General features: G+C 38.8%; 1 protein-coding gene across 31 annotated transcripts in view; it reads right to left on the minus strand.

Moving 5' to 3' along the window:
* Positions 1-17,580, minus strand: part of PTPRD (protein tyrosine phosphatase, receptor type D) — an 833,389-nt gene that overhangs the window by 100,817 nt on the left and 714,992 nt on the right. For all 31 annotated transcript variants that reach the window (XM_015564215.1, XM_015564194.1, XM_015564191.1 and 28 more), the window contains one exon: positions 13,957-14,054. In XM_015564215.1, the coding sequence (XP_015419701.1) occupies positions 13,957-14,054 (98 nt within the window). The remainder of the gene's footprint in view (positions 1-13,956; positions 14,055-17,580) is intronic.

Genomic DNA, 17,580 nt, shown 5'->3' on the forward strand with positions numbered 1-17,580 from the left:
CAATATATTTAGAATTGGTCTCCCATTGTTCTCAAGGAGGTTTGGAAGAAATGAGCAGCTTTGTTTCATGGACTTCATTTGTTTATTCCCTAACGAAAATTATAATCCTTGGTCTGTGGCATCACAATTGGTTGCTGTGGGAATGATTACAGATCAAAAACAAAAAGATTATATCCCTTTTCAAGAGCAAATGAGTAGCAAGAGCAGATGAAGTCTTAAGGAAACAAAGATGTTCTTTTCATGCAAATATTTTTATGATAAAACTATAGAGAGACAAATACGGAAACTACCACTCTTTGTGAAATTTGCTGGCAGATTTCTAGCTTTGCAGAAAGATGCCATCTCCCCCCAGAGTTGGCCTTGAGACGGGAACACTCCGCGTCACTCTTCTTTACAGACACTGGCAGAGGAGAAAAAGTGAGTTCTGCAACCAGCATCCTTTGACACTGAGCATTTTTAAAGAACTCCATAGTGCCAACAGCTCCCTCCACGAGGTGTTTAAAAACAATGCCCACAAAGGAAAGATAAATCTTCACTAAAAAGTGTGTGTGTGGGGGGGGAGCTTAGTGGTTTCCTTGACTTTTTATAATATACCCATTTAATAGTCAAATATAAAATATACCCACTAAATTGTACACTTTAAAATGGTGAATTTTATAATAAATATTTTATTTCTCAATAATAAGTGTGAAGAAAAATATATAAAATATACCATGCAAATTTATTTTTTGCCTTAAACCATTTTGTTCTTTCAATAATCAAAAATCACCTCTTATCACAATCCTTGATAACTATCTAAATTCCTTGTACTGTTTATGAGGGTTCTCATACAGAAAGCAAAACTTCTGTCTTTCCAGTTACCCTATCTTTAAAATGTGTTACTGTGATACTGTTGTAATTAACTAGTTATGAATAACACGAAAGGAACAAAGGGAAGGCTATATATTACAGGCATGTCATTTGCACAGCCTCACCAGGAAGTTAAAGCTTTCCACTCCCCAGGGAGCCACCAATCTATTCCCCACAGATCACTGGGGGAGGGGACTGGACATGTAGAACAGGCACATGCCCAGTAAAGTTGGGGTAATGTCTGGAAGGTATCTGCCTATTAGTCACAACTGGGAAAAGGTCATTGCTCAGAATGAGTGTGGCCACTGCGAGAGTGCACAATTTGGGATATTTAATCCCCTCAACAAAGAAATTTACTCTCCTGGTTCCTCTTATGCTCTTGGGACTCTGATTGCTCAAGGAGCACTCTCCGGTATTCACCCACGTGGCCCACAGCCATGTGGACCCCCACATATGATGGACAACTGGACTGCTGCCATCCTGATGCTGGACTGGGCCCAATTCCAGCACAGAAAGCAACTCTGGACACTGGCTTTGCCTCTACTGAAACCCCAGCTATACTTCTTCCATGACTGGACTAAGGGAAATGGGACTTTGGAAACCCAGGAATGTCATTTCATGAAAATAAAGTTTTCTACTCACCTCATTCTCCCATGAGGGCCTCCCAAAATCCTTATTCCAGTGGTGCCACAAGAACCCTCACTAGCAACAGAGAAAGGACACCTTCGCTGTTCTATAACATGACTACAGTTTTATTTCAGAAAACCTTCCTCCTTATTCATTAGTGTCCGTTTACTTAGGGGGCCTACCTAGAAAACATCAGCTGCTGCATAATGTTAGATGTGAAGCTGGCTGAGTCCACATCCCTAAAGCTCCTTGGAAATGTCTTCTCTGCATTAAAACAACATGGATGCACTAGATTGGAAGACTTTAGGAAGCCTCAAATATAACTCCACAGTAGACACTTTAGAGTCACTTGTCAAACCTCTGAAACGTTAGGAAATTTTTAAATTATTTTGAAGATAATGGAAGAATCCTTGAGCTGTGACAGAAAGGATCAATATGGAAGTAATAGAAAAGGCACAAAAAAGGAAATCAATGCCCAGTTGCATGGCAACACCCACCAACTCCAAAGCTTAGACTGAAAATGTTTATTCTCCTCGTGTCTCCACTGATGGAGGAGGTCGGTTCATTACTGTGAGGAGAAAAGGATCCAAGTTCTCCTACATTTGCTGATGCAGCGCCCTAACTGCTCTTAATACAGAGGGAGGCAGCATTTCACTGTTCATTAACTGTGCTAATTATGGTTTCTCAATCACTTCAGCCTTGTCTGCACTCCCAAGTTATACAACACTGATAGAGGAGATCAAACCTTGGAGGGTTCCTCGAGCAGTCCTTCCAAGGGTGGGGGAAGGGACATCACCACAATGAGAAAGCAAAGAGGGATACCTGGCATCAGAAGGAATCTCGCCTTTGCAACATCTGCTTTTAATCATGCTTTATCATAATGAGACAAAAAGAATCAGAGGGAGGATCTTTAAAGGTTGCCCAGTGAAATCACCAGTGCGATGCCAACCTTCTGTCTCCTCAGTCCAGCTTAGGACGCTATGTGCCACTTGACACACTGTTCACTTTAACAGAAACAAAAGCTGGAGCTAAAGCAAAAACAACAATAAACCCCGAAGCGAATGGAAATGAATATAAATAGGCAGTGAGTTTGCCCACCCCTACCATCTTGAAATATGGCAAAGTTCTGCTTATGAAGTAATGGCTCCATCTTCTTAAGTCATTTAGCCTCTTTTATATGACATTAACGTGCAGAAACTTAAAAGAGGATTTTGCATTTATAAAAAAAATGCTTTCAAAATCTTAAGGGTAAATGTCACTTTATATCATTTTAATAGATTTCCGAAGCTTCATTTATTGTAGTGAATGAGTTCTTCTTTCATCATGAGTCTTATTTAAATGAAGTTGGAACACCACTGGTGATGTGTGGAATTCCAGCATGTGTCTTCAACTTTTTTTAATTGTCAGGACTACACAAGTAGGTAGGCTCTAGTCTATAGTCTAAAGTGCCGAGACCTGAACAAATCAATACTAGCTGTTTTCTGAGCGTTAAGACTGGGTCTTTATACTTCCCAATCCTTCAAACATTTGCTTCTGCTTCTTCTCTCCATTTTATGTTCCCAATGAGTTGGTCAAAGTCAGAAGACCAATGCAGTCACTACTGAGGTCATATCATGACCCTGACACCAAGCCATGGGAGTCATATCCTAGCCTGCCCCTTACTAGCTGTATGACTAGTTGGACAAGTTACTTAACTTGCCTGTGGGTCAGTTCAGTAGCCTCTTCTGTAACATGGGGATACTAACAGCATTTACTTGGAAGGACTGATGGAGGAAATAAACTTAATGTGCTGTGAAGAGGACCTGGCACAAGATAAGAACTATGTAAATGTTTGCTATCAGTATCAGACCTGCAAAGGTTTCTCTAGACTGTGAAGTCCTATAGAAAAGCTGGGTATTATTATTAGCATGATAGTAAAAGGTTATGCAATTTTGTACCAAAGAAGAAGGTATGAAGAAACATTCTGAAAATTGGCAGGAGGAGGGGGGAGGGGAAGGAAGGAAGGAATAGGGAGAAGGGAGAGAGGGGAGAGGGAATAGAGAATGGGAGGAGTGGGAGGTGAAGAAAGGAAGAATGAATGAATTCAAGGATCTCCAGGAGATGGAGTTTGGATGACTGATAAATGAAGAAGGATGATATGTTTTAGGAGATAAAATGACTTGTGAGAAAAGTGTTATTAAGTGACTAACTGGTAGGTCATGAGTATTCAAGTTCAGAGCATTGAGGGCCACTTGCATTTACTGTGTGCTTACTTTGTACAGAAAGGCAAGAGGCCAGGTGCCAAATCTATATTCATCTTCATAACAAGCTCATGAGTAGGTGCTAATATTTTCAACTTTAATAAGAGAACCAAAGCTACTCAAGGGCAAGTAACTGGTGCAGGGTCAAGCAGCACAGCTACTAATTGGCCCAGTCAAAATATAAGGCTTGTTTTCCCTGACTTCAGATCTCTCTTGGGGGTCTGCTATTGCATCCCTCTCAATGTACACTTACCACTCTGGCCCCCCAAAAATCCCAATTTCATTTGAAAATAAAAATAAAACTCAAAAAGTGGTCACTTTCTAAATTCTGACTATCATCTCTTTGAAGTTGAAAGCTTAATTTGGAACTAGAGACACTTCAAGATTGTCTCCTGGGAGCCTCGCACTCCACGTGGGAACAGGTGGAAAGACAATTTGGACAATGTTCAGTGATGGTCAAGGACCAATTAGTTATAATGAACTCGTATGAGAACAAGGACTGAGAAACTGAAAACCAAAGTTATACGAGATTCCTCCAGGGCCAGATAACTCTAAGAAGAAAAAATACAAAAAAAATAAAATAAAAGGCTCACATCACATATAAAATATATGGGATTTAATGCCAGGAAGGAGGATTTTTTAGGTTGAAAAGTAGATACAAGAACAAACATTAAAAAGTCCAAATAAAAATCAGCTTTGGAAATTAAGAATTTGGTTGCAGTTTGATCTGTAATCACTACACAAGTTCAGAAAGAATAAAAGACTATAAGCACAGATACACACACCCTGTTCTTGGATGCAATGCTAGGGTGAGCTGCTGTGTCTTTGCGTCCGACTAGATTTGTTGACAAGATGCAGAATGCCAGGCAGCTGGGAAGGGGCCCTCTGCACCTTCATATCGTACTTGATGAGGCTGGTCTTTAGCTACGAAGAAAGCAGTTTCTCAAATTGCCAAGTGGCGGGCCCATCTCGCCTATAAAAACTACACTGGGAGATTAGTCAGTAGGTGCCTTTGAGTTAAATCGGAGGCATCTGCATTAAAACGTATTGACTTCTTTACTGTTGAAAGATAATAACAGTCTATTTTCTCAGAGAAAAGGGCGTGAAAATAAGGCTTCACTGCTGATAAGTCAGGTGGCATGTGGACCAAGGAAAGCTGCTCTCTTTACAAAAAGACACTCTTTGTTCTGTTTGCTTCTGGTGTTGGTACTAGGAATTGTGATTACAACAAAGAGCTTCTGTGAACTGTAAATTTAGTTAGAAATCGATCCAGACACACACTTGGCTTAGTCATCAGTGCTGAGCTTGCTGCCAGGTGGCCACTGGCAAACAGAGACGGCATAACACCTGATCAGGGGGATGCGATATTTGAACACAGAAAATAATTAGAATCAGAGAAAGGGCAACAGAGTAAGTGCTAATTGCATTGTTTTAAACTAGCAAAGTTTTTTTTTCTTATATTTTTTGTTATTACTACTAACTTTTTTAGTAATTTCAGCAAAGCCCTAGGGGTTTGACCAATGACAGGGATGAGAAGATACCAGGGTTTCACTGATTCAGAGATATACATATTTGCAGTTTAACCATCTCTATAAAATTGATGGCATCTATTTGATGAAATAAATAATAGTTACTAAGACAACTGAGCATTTGTATCATGGACTCTGCTAAGAATTTTATATGTATTTATTTTAAATTACCTATGAGGCAAGCACTATCATTGCTTCCTTTGTAGAGGCGAAGAAATGAAAATACAGAGAGCTTCAGTGATTTGCTTAAGGTCACACGGCTTGAGCCAGTGGCCAAATTAAGACAGTGTAAGTCCAGGTCCATGTACCTAGCCACTGAGCCATTGTTAGCTAAATGAGCAGATGTCCCCGAGTGGCAGGTGGGCTTGGACCCAATCTGAAGCTGTGTTCCTCAGGAAGTGGGTAATGACCTCCCTACCCACATCCCCAATCCTAGAGTATCAGGAGACTCCACTTTGGAATAGTAAATTTAGCCGTTCAGTACACGCCTAAGGGAGTCAATTTGGTTTATACAGCTCAGATATAAAAAGGTTGTTACTACTTTTTTATTTCATGAATTCACTCATTTTTCTCATTCCATTATATAAAACACCATAATTTGTTCAAAGTTAAAAAAATTTTCTATCTTTTGTGGCTCATATGTCAAAGATATTAAAAAATGGAGGCTTTTCCCTCATCTATTGTATTCTTCAACTTTGTATAAGAGATGAAAATAGATCTCTGTCATCCTCCACTTGCTTACTTTAGGAAGATGGAGGAGCCACTTCCAAGAAAAATCTAGTGATTTAAATGTGGCAAACACACAAAACAAGTTAGGGTAAGGGTGTGTAGGGGTGTGTATGTGTGAATGAATAGTCACCCTGATGAGTTAACACATAAATTATAAATGAATTGAAAGCAGATAGGACAAGTGGTTTTACATTATGAAAGCTTGCAGGTTTACAAAACATGTAGCAATGAAAAGCTATCTGAGTATGAATGTACTTTGGCGCACATGGTCAAATACACCAAGAGTCTTTTCCTAGGGAAAATAGAAATGTTTTCTTTGTGGTCATTGCTATGATGACAGACAACTGTTTGCCTTCTATGGGAAAATACAACGTTTACCACTGGGAATGAAGAAACGTCTATGGAGAAAATAAATGCATTCTTAGCATGTCATAGGAAAACCACTGGGTGTTCCAAGGGATAGTCATGCCATGCAAATTGATAAGAATGACATTTTCACAGAAACTTTTGATATAAATATTATTCTAGTTGGAGACCCAGGTTTCTAGACTCTATAAACAGTAAAAGATATAGGTCTCTAGAGCAGGTCAATTGAGGCACACTGTTCTTCTAATGACAAGAGGGAATACATTTGTGACCTGGTTCAACCACACACTAGGTAAGTCACCCTGGTCAAGTCACTCTTTTCTGAGCCTCTTGTTCCTGACCTCTAAGATGTGATGATTCAGCCCTGAGGTCTATTCCAACTCTAAACATTTAAAAATATGATCGAAGCAATAATTGTAAATGTCTCTATATGTCTTGGTACTGTCTCAATATATTTCATTATTCACGAATAATATATCTTTACCTCTCTCACCAGAGTGTTGTGAATACCCTAGCTTAATAGACAAAGGTGCCACATGCATGGTGTTATTAAAAGAGAAGGACAGGACTCCGGTATCTGAAAAGTTCCAGTTAAGAAGCTCTTTACCACCTGACAGGCACGAGGTGTGAAAGCATTGCCGTGAGTGCAGTAGGAACCTCTCAGCACATTCGGATGCTAACTGGTGGAGGGCATGTGAGCGCTGAGATCAAATATCACACAACTCCACGATGGCAGCAAAGATGTTGGGACTGGACTTTGTGATGAGAACAGCATACGTCCAGCTTTCTGTGAGCCAGTCTCTTGCCCCTCTCCGATCACCACAGAAAAGACTGCTCTTCAGAGTAGCTATACTATGCCTGTTTGAGATACTACTACTAAAAGAGTTCATAACAAATTTGAAGCCAGATGTTTGACAAGTATTCATGACTGCAATGTCATGGCAGGATGGACTGTGTTTAAAGGGTAATCTGTAAGTCAGCCATTAGGAATCTGGAAGAAAATTTGCTCTTGGTACTGTTTGAAAACGGAGTTATTTTCTCCACCTACCTCACAAAATGTATGAAATCTAATAATGTACCTGAAATAGATGATGTGATCGAAGGGACTATTTCCATGGGAAACTGTACCTTGAAAAACAAACTGGGAGCTAGTTTCACACGTTCTCTAACTGTAAATTTTCTTGATAGTGACCACTAGGCAACCATTGTGTCAGGGTCTTTACCAGTGGGGTAGAGTGAGTCCATACAGTCAACAGTGTGTTAACCCTACATCTAGAAAATAAGGAACTTATCCACATAACTGAGGGAGAAGGTCGCTTCTGTCTCACTCGCGTTACAAAGAACAGGTGTGCCGATGTGCAGAAGTCAGTGTATCTCTACTTGTAACAGTGCTGTTTGCACACTTGTAGGTAATTTGGGCATGCGTGTTCCTAAACTAAGAACTGCTTTATAATCTCCTAATTCTTCTTCCTCTCCCCAGGCTCTCTTTCTCTCTTTCCATTATATACATCAATGACAAATTACCTTCCTAAGAAACCACTTTGTAAGTATGCTCTGTATTTTCATCATGCTCTGGAAAACCTTTTATCATAGGATTGATTTTATTGCAAATTTTTCATTGAAATGCTTTGTTCAATGAAAGGGTAAATTACTTGAGGATAGCTATTGTAGGAACTTAATAAATACTTTATTAATTTATTAAGACTACATGATACTTTATTAATAACTTAGTATAATTCTCTCTCTACAAAAATCTTTCTTTGGCATACTATATAAAAATAGTTTAAACTTTTAGCTACAATTTATTGAGCCCCTTAACATATGTATATACATACATATAGATGTATAAATCATACACACACACACATGTGTTTCCTGGAATTTATACACATATGCACACATATTCCATATTCTCTAATTCTCATAGCAACACACATTATGCATGAGACACATTCATAGGAATATAAAACTATGTGAGCCTACACCAGACACTGTGTTCACCTCAAAATACAATCTGTCTGGGTATAAATCCCATATCTTATCTAACACTGTCTCTCACCCTCTCCCACACTGGTGAGTCTGGCACTGAAAGCTCATTACAATTATTGGCCTTTCTTGTCCAAATTCATTTCACCCAACTTCCCACCATAAACAATTTGCTCTGTCATCACAAGCCTACTTAGCAGGGTGTCTTGTTACAATGCAGACACACATTCGGTAGGTATGGGACAGTGCCCTGAATTCTGCATTCCCAGCAACCTCTCAGGAGATACCAATGCTTTTGGTCCGTAGTTTGTACTCTGAAGAGGAAAGTAACACAGATTTCTTTTCCTACTTACCTTTGTCCCTTCCCTTGACAAAATGCTCCTCACTCCTTTTCTTCCTAGTTCCATGAATGGTACCACTTTTTCTTCAATACCTTCCCCAGTTCTTCATCACTCTCTGACCTTTACTAATGCCCAGCAAGATTCCATTAGTATTTAGGACTAGCTCCTTGTTTTCCTTCATCTTATTTTTTATGGTCTATTTTGGCCTACTAGACATCCTGGAAGAACATGTTTCTTATAACTGCTATATCCCTTCCACACTTAGCATAGTGCTTTTCTGTGGTAATATGTGGATCACTGTCAGTTCGTCCTTCCAGTGCAGAGCCTCTCTCCAATCCAAGGAAGGGGCCAGATCTAGATGGGAGCGCTGTCAGGAGGGGTGTCCTAATGTGTGTGTCCACAACAAATGAGTGAGTTGGAATTCAGAGTTTGTTCTCAGGCGTTTGGAATTCGACTGGCAAGAAAAAATTTTGTCTTTTTTTTTTTTGAAGGGGGGCCTCTATGTGAATAAAAGAATTATGTGAACCATATTTTATATGTGCGGATGAGAGAAGCAAGAAACAGGAGGAAAAATGAAGCTAGCCCAGAGAAACACAAAGGTGAGAGTTCCAGAGATGATGAGCAGAAATCTCAACAGTCTTCTAGGTCCTGATAACAGTTCTTAAAGCACTCTTATACTGTTGGCCATATTAGAAATAAATTTATAATAAGTAATTTATAATTAAAATGAACTCCCTTTTGTTCTCCCTAATGCAAATTATGGACTGCAGTTACTTACAACCAATCTAATATAAATAGGATTTATGTATATAGTGTTAATAATGACAATGCTAACTGTGATGCCTATCAAATGAATCTCACATACTGGCTTATCAGTAAATGGTGAAATCAAGATTGGAGGGTCATGTTCTTTAATACATTATCCTAAACCAATGATGGTTCTTAAACTGAAGTCCTCAGATTACCTACACCAAAGTTACCTGAAGTACTTTTTCAAAATGGATATTCCCAGTGAGAAGTTAGTTCCAAACTGTATATCTAATAAGGAGTTACTAACCAAAATATATAACGAATTCATACAACTCAATAGCAAATAACCAAACAATTTGATTTAAAAATGGGCATAGGAATTGAATAGACATTTTTCCAAAGAAGGCACACAAATGGCCAACAGGTCCAAGGAAAGATGCTCAACATCACTAATATCTGGGAAAGGCAAATCAAAAGCACAATGAGATAGCACACCAGTTAGACAGGCTGCCATCAAAAAGACAAGAAATAAGAACTGGCAAGGATGTGAAGAACAGGAAACCCTTGAGCACTGTTGGTGGGAATATAAATTGGTTCTGTACTTATGAAAAATAGTATAGATGTTTCTCTAAAAATAAAAATGGAGGTACTGTATGATTTAGTAATCTGCTTCTGGGTATATAACCAAAGAAAACAGCATCACTATCTTGAAAAGATATTCTACCTCCATGCCTACTACAGCATTATTTATAGTAGCTTAGACATAGAAACAACCTAACGTGTATTGTTGGATGAATGGATCAAAACAGTATGGTATATATACAATGAAATTATTCAGTCATAAACAGTAGGAAATTCTGCCACTTACACACATATGAATGGACTATGTGGACATTATGCTAAATATAATAATCCAGACAAAGAAAGATAAATATTGTATGACCTCACATACATGTGCAATGTAGAAAATCACAAAAAACTGAACTCACAGAAACAGAAAACAGAAGGGTATTTGCTAGAAGTAGGTGGTTAGAGGTGTGGGACATGGGTAAAGGTGGTCAAACATATGAAATTCCTTTTACAAGATAAATTAAGTCCTGGGATGTAATGGGCGCTATGATGAAAAGAGTTAACAATACTATATTGTATATGTGAAATTGCTGAGAGAGATTTTAACAGTTCTCATCACAAGAAAAAAAAAGGTAATGATGTAAACTGATGTATATTAAATTTACTGTACTAATCATTTTGCAATATATACATACGACTAATCATTATGTTGTATATCCTAAACGAATACAATTTTATATGTCAATTATGTTTCAATAAAAGTGGGGAAAAATAAATAAAATGGATGTTCCTGGCTACCACAGCTGACCTACTGAACGAGCATTTCCAGCACTGGGAACAGAAATCAGTTTTAATTAGGTTTCCAGATGTCCATGGGCATTAGCAAAGACTTTGTTTAGCAAGACCTATACATAGTATTCTGAATAAGTCTGAAAATTCACCACCTAAAGCATTGACTTTGACAGGGACACCAACTTTAAGGAGGACTTTATTCCCTGCATTCAATATGCCATCCTCAAATTCTGGCTGCTTAAATACCAGTAGAATTTGCAGTCTCATATCACAAAATGAAAGCCCAAAGTATTCGTAAAGACCTTCAAGATGCAGTTATACTAATGTCTCAGGTCCCTTCTTCCAGCTGTTGTTGTATCCAAAGTCTGAGCCAGTGTTCTCGACAGGAAAGCAATTCTCTCACATGATCTAATGATGGTGTTCTACCATTTCAACCCACTTCCTCCTATTCTGACCTCAGATCAGTGCTAACAGCTTTCGTACCTTTAATCTGTTTTAGTCTTAGGGTAACAAATCTAGCTTCATGCACCTTGACAGGTCAGAGTAAACATTAATCTATAGTGATTCTGACAAAATAATGAGATGTTTGAAAGTAATGTGACTTGTCTTTCCTTCAGTTTCTTCATTGAAAATCAGTAAAGAAATGCATTCATACTTATTTGGGTAATAATATGTAACTTTTTTTCAAAGTATTGCTCTGTGACCTAAAATATTATGCAGAGGCTTTTATCCTATTATCCCAGATGAACACAACACTTAAGTATCTCCTTCATGGCTGTTAAAGCACAGTAGACTCAATTCATGCCCAGGGAGCTTTAATCACAGATCATGGTCATGACAAAGGGTAGAGTCAGTGTAAGCTATCATGGCAATGGCTACTGGGGGAGTTTTTAACGGGAGCATTGCCAGCATGCGGTTCTCATAACTACTTTCAAGGAGCACTTCTGATCTAATGGCTAAATGAGTATCATTACAGGATATTTACATGTAGCATTTCTGGAGAATTTCAATGTAAAGACCAGTGATTGTAGTCAGTGCACACAACTGAAATTGCTTGAGTGATGCAAATATTGTCAATAGTTTTCTGTTTGTTTGTTTTTAAAAATGTATATTTTATTGATTTTTTTTGCAGAGAGGAAGGGAGAGGGATAGAGAGTTAGAAACATCAATGAGAGAGAAAGATCGATCAGCTGCCTCCTGCACACCTCCCACTGGGGATGTACCTGCAACCAAGGTACATGCCCTTGACCAGAATCGAACCTGGGACTTTTCAGTCCGCAGGCCGACGCTCTATCCACTGAGCAAAACCTGTTAGGGCAATAGTTTTAAAGTGATATTGAGAGCGAATTAGTGGCTTATTAACGGGGTAAGCTATTAAATTTTAATTTTTATGGCTCATTATGATACTCATAATTGCGAATAAAGTATTACAGGGGAACCATGGAGAAAATCACATAGCAAAGCAATGAGAAGAATCCTGATAATGATAAAGAGCAGGTTGCAGAGGAGAAAGACTTCTGGTTGGTGAAAACTGATACTTGACTAAGTTTATATGCTGCCCCTGGTGGCATTCCTCATATGTCTTCTTCATTTTTTTTTTTTTTTTGCGTTAAACTCAATTTGAAGCCTTAATCAAAATCTACAGAAACTGCTTTAAAGAATACTGCATTAAGTTTAAAAGAGCCATTATGGCTGAGAGGAAGAACAAGGGAAAAATAAGGGGACCATTTGGTAAAATAAGACATTTCATAATCCAAGGTGAGTTCCACAAAATTGAAAATGTTCTCCTGAATACTTGGAACAGAATTAAAAAAAAAATATGATTTAAACAATGAGCACAAACAAACAAACAAAAACTACCCCAAAACAAATAAACATTAAACAACTCAAACAAAACGAACAAACAAAAAATCGGACAAAATTCCTTTTGTGTTCTGTCATATATTTGACAAAGATGTTGGAGTAGTCTAATTGAATAAAAGGCTATCCAGCTCTCTAGTGTGGAAGTGCAAGGGGCTAGCTACAGTTATGTTTTGCTTAGCCAGTACAGTAATTTAAAAGACTCAAAAGTGAAAGAGTTGATGACTTTAGAAAGTTCATGCAAATATCCAGATTGCCACAGGCCTCACTACTCCTCATTCTCTTACACAGAGCTTCTTCCTATGTTAATAACCCTCTTGCCACATGAGGCTGGGGCTCCTGTTAGTTTCTCACCACATGTGAGAGGACAGATTGTTAGAGTTGGAAGGGAAGGACAGATCATCTTGTCCAACATCCTCACTTAAGGTTAATGCAACAGAAACCGGGGGAGGTAACAGAGATGTGTTTCAAGATGCTAAGTCATCAGCAGAAACTCTCGGGTAGAACTTGGGCTGCTCAGGCACTCAACAACCTTTTGTTGTGTGGCACAGCTGCAAGATTCTAGTTGTACATGGCAATCTTATGCTAAGTTAAATCGGGCCTAAAAGAATAATGTTCGGCTATCCATAACTCATGAATTGGCTTTAATATGGGTCCCTGTTCTTTGGGAATACAAGAAATACCCAGTTTTACAATTTTCTGCTTGACAAACGCCCAATATCCCCCCCCCCACACACACACACACTTTTCATTCACTTTCACAAAGGACTTTTGCAAATTCTGAAATTTTAAGAGACCATTCAGTTCACCATTACTTCAAAACAGGCAATTTTCTGAGAACACGTGACTATCTTAATGTTAAAACAGTACTATTCTAGACGGAAGGGGATAAAATCATGCACAATTATGAGTCCATCGTTACAGCGTTTTCAGGCCATGCACAATTATGAGTCCTGAGAAAGCTACTACTCCCTGTAGTCTCTCTTTCTCAGTGAGGATTATCACCAGGAATCAGTGTATTTGGCCCTCATTTGGTACACTGGGAAGCTTATTAATTCAATACATTCCATGAATGTAAGACCAGAAAAGATAAATCAACTTCACCAAGTAACACTGAACACACGTAACATATTAAACGTCCTTTAAAAGTATAAACACTGTATGGATTGTACAGACACTTTCAGGTTGGCTACTTGTTACAAACTTTTAGGTCAGATTATGAGTCACATTGAAAAGAAAAGGCACTGATAAAGTTAATTCTCAAGAATATGGTTCCAAAGAAGAGATTACTGTCCAAGTATCGACACACCGACTTACCTCATATTCCTGGGAAAACTTCAGGTTGTCATTTGCTTTCAACCTTTCAATATGATCTGCAAGTTCCAAGATAGGTATTGGAGGGTGACTAGCCATACCTAGGGAAAGGAAAGAAGAAACACATTTGAAAACCAATAGAAGTGATGCTAATAATTCCAAAATATAGAAAATGCTATAGTTAGAAATGGCCTGAAAAATGTGTGAGTAGTAAGGATGTCTTATGTGAGGAAGCAGGCAGATAGTTTGGTTACTCAAAGCAGGACATGCTCGGGAAGAATGAATTTTGTAGCCAAATGAAAAGTCACCCAGCACAGTCCATCCCCATATTAACACTCCTGGTGTAGAAGAAAGCATTACTGTGCTATGAACCGATGCGGTTAGCTAGTGGAGAAAACTGACAGTCAGGCTTGATGTCAACTTCTGCTTTGAGTAATGACTATTAGGTCATGTCAAACTCCTTCCCCTGCACTGTGTGAAATGGAAATTGTGTGGAATTAAATGGTGTAAAGTGAACTAAGAAAACGGACACTGAGAAGGCCTAAAGGGAAAAAGGAGTAGCTTGATAGGAAACATAAAGTGACTTATGCATAATCAAGGAAAACTAACTTGACGAATGAAGGTTACCAGGGTAACCGGAATCATCTGAACCTGCAAAGGAAATGATGGTGTAAATAAAACAAAATAGAACGAGTTTGTAAAAAAAAGAAAAAATGAAATGTATAGCCTGGTATACTTTTTAAAAGGGATTAATAAAAATGCAGCAACTTTTTACAGGATTCACTTATACATTGTGACTCGATGAAGATCGCTTTAATACTTCACAAATCTGTAGGTGACTGACATTCACATGCAAACATGGGCGCAAAGAATAGCATGCACCACAGCTCGTAGATGATAATCACTGATGACAAAATCAGACACCAAACTAAGGTGCAAAAATGTTTCCACTAGCAGCAGATTGTAGAAGCTGGGGTTGTGACCTTCTCCTGGGCATTTACAAATGGCCCACACTAGGCTTTGTGGTATTTTACTACCTATGTTCCATTATTCGACCCCCAGTAAACCTACAATCTACCCCAGGTGTAAACATCTTTGTCCACTCATGCGAAATGAATCTAGTGAAAGAACAAGGAGGGGAAAAGGTGAAAAAAGAAAGTCCTGACGGGGTGGGGGTGGTAGGGGTGGTGGCAGGCCCAGCATAGTTCAGTCTGCCAGCTGAAGAATATCAGTTCCACGGATTCAGTTCAAAACAATCCACTGCTAATTTTGACGATTCCTGTGTCTTTCCAATGTTTTCTGACCTTTTCATATGATTTGCATTGTATTTCTTTTGGATTCATTTTTTAAGAGTAACATGAGAAAGAACCTGCTAACTCATGTCTTATCGATACACATTCCAACTGGCTAGAAACACCTGAACGAGCATGCCCCCAGGGGAGCCTCGGAAGCAGACAGAGAGAGAGAGAGGGGCTCAAGCTGGAAGTCATGTTGACAGTCGGCTGTCCCTGGGACTCATTGGAGGGTGTTAGCCTGTGGGACGGTGACCATTAAGTCAACATGACATGCGATTACTTCACGGGCATTTTAGAAATTATGCCATTATTGAAAGTCACCCAGTAAGTTCCTTTATCGCAAATGCCAAATTATCAATAGTTACAGCAAGTTAAACAAAGAACTACTTTGATTCTTCTAGTCCAGTGATGGCGAACCTATGACACGCGGGTCAGAGGTGACACGCGAACTCATTTTTTTGGTTGATTTTTCTTTGTTAAATGGCATTTAAATATATAAAATAAATATCAAAAATGTAAGTCTTTGTTTTACTATGGTTGCAAATATCAAAACTTTCTATATGTAACACAGCACCAGAGTTAAGTTAGGGTTTTTCAAAATGCTGACATGCCGAGATCAAAAGGTTCGCCATCACTGTTCTAGATTATCATTGCAGCACAGTGTTCTAAATTTTGGTGTGGTAGCCTGTTTGGCCACGAAGGGCTGCTTCCAGTTAGTTAAAATCTTAATAGCAGACTCAATAAAAATGAGTCGGTTCAGAAGTAGAATTTGTTGCTGATATAATTATACATTTGGACCAAAATGTTGGAGCCCATTTCTGGAACTTTCCCATATAGATGATAGCATTGAACTAATTTACGTTCTGTGGAAGGCAGGGGTGGGTGACAGTGGTCTCGCAATTAAAGTGATCTTATCCAGATGAGGCACCCCCAGTGGCAAGAATGGAGATGCAAAGGCACAAGACTGTAGGCTTGTCTGGAAATGGAAATGGAATAATGTGAACATCCATTACAGTGCTTTAACAGAGAAAACAACAGAGACAAAGATGTTTAGACCTTTTCGAGCGAATCGTGGGAGAGAGTTATTATCATATATGGACTGAGTGGTGGTTTGGCTAGAGAGGGAGGACACAGAGCCAATCAGGGAGGCGTAGGGGACTGAATTACTGCTCAAAGCTGCAAAACGAAAGCCAGTTGGAGATGGGAAAAGTATTAGTATAACAGCAGCAGAAGACCATAATCATCAACCAAAGATGCGATCAACATATTCACTTCTGGCATGCACTGGCAAAATGGTCTGCACGTATTATTTTGGAAGCCAATTATAGAGAAATCCAAGCAACCCTGCCCTGACTGCTTACATTCTAAACTAGGATATACATATCACATTCAAAGATACCACAGCATTCAAGAATCATTAGCCAGAAGACGTGTCAGTATGCAATGTCTCAGCTGAAGTTATAGAACAAATAAAAATGGCAGAATGGGTGTTTCCCAGGAAAAGGAGAACCTGTGGGAATCTGATGACATAGAAGAAGGAACCCTAGACTAGAATACTGGACATGAATCCCACTTCTGGTTCTGCCATCTACTAACAGGGACAATCGATTGTGATTAAGCACTTCAATTTGCTTGTGTGTAAAATAAAAGTGCAGAGTTAGATAAATCCTAGCGTCACTTCTTTCTTTGTGACCCCTTTTTACCATATGTAGAAGGGATCTGTGAACATATGGAAGAACAGAGAAGGTGCTCTTAGATGTAGTTCATGTATAAGGGTTCTAAAAGTTATAGCTCCTTTTCTTTGAAGGGAGGTGAACATTTACTTTCTGCAAGACCCAAAACTATTATGCAGTTTAATATTCTACTTTCTGAGTTGAGTTTAACACCATTTTCTTTAGCTAACCAAAATGCCTATCGTGTATTAACATAAAAATTATGCTAGAGCATAAATCTGGATGAAAGTCCTCTAATAGGAAACTCTTTAGCTCATATCAGAAAATAATCACGAAAGGTCTATTCTTTACAACATAGTGTTATATTATTCCCCCCAGACTTCTCCATTGTCCATCACTGATAGGGACTTATCTACACTAATAAAAGAGAAAAATGGTAATTGGCGTACGATGATACCCTTTTCATTGGCTAATCAGGGCTATATGCAAGTTAACTGCCAACTAAGATTGGCAGTTAACTACCAACAAGATGGCGGTTAATTTGCATATGTAGGCACAATGCAGGGAGGAGAAAGGGAAAGCAGGAAGAAGCCCCCTGCCACTGATAGTGATCGGAAACCCAGGGGGGAGCTAAGAGCTGGGGGGCAGGGCAAAGGGAG

The sequence above is a fragment of the Myotis davidii genome, unplaced genomic scaffold, assembly GCF_000327345.1.
Source record: "Myotis davidii unplaced genomic scaffold, ASM32734v1 scaffold361, whole genome shotgun sequence".
In the NCBI taxonomy this organism is placed as follows: domain Eukaryota; kingdom Metazoa; phylum Chordata; class Mammalia; order Chiroptera; family Vespertilionidae; genus Myotis; species Myotis davidii.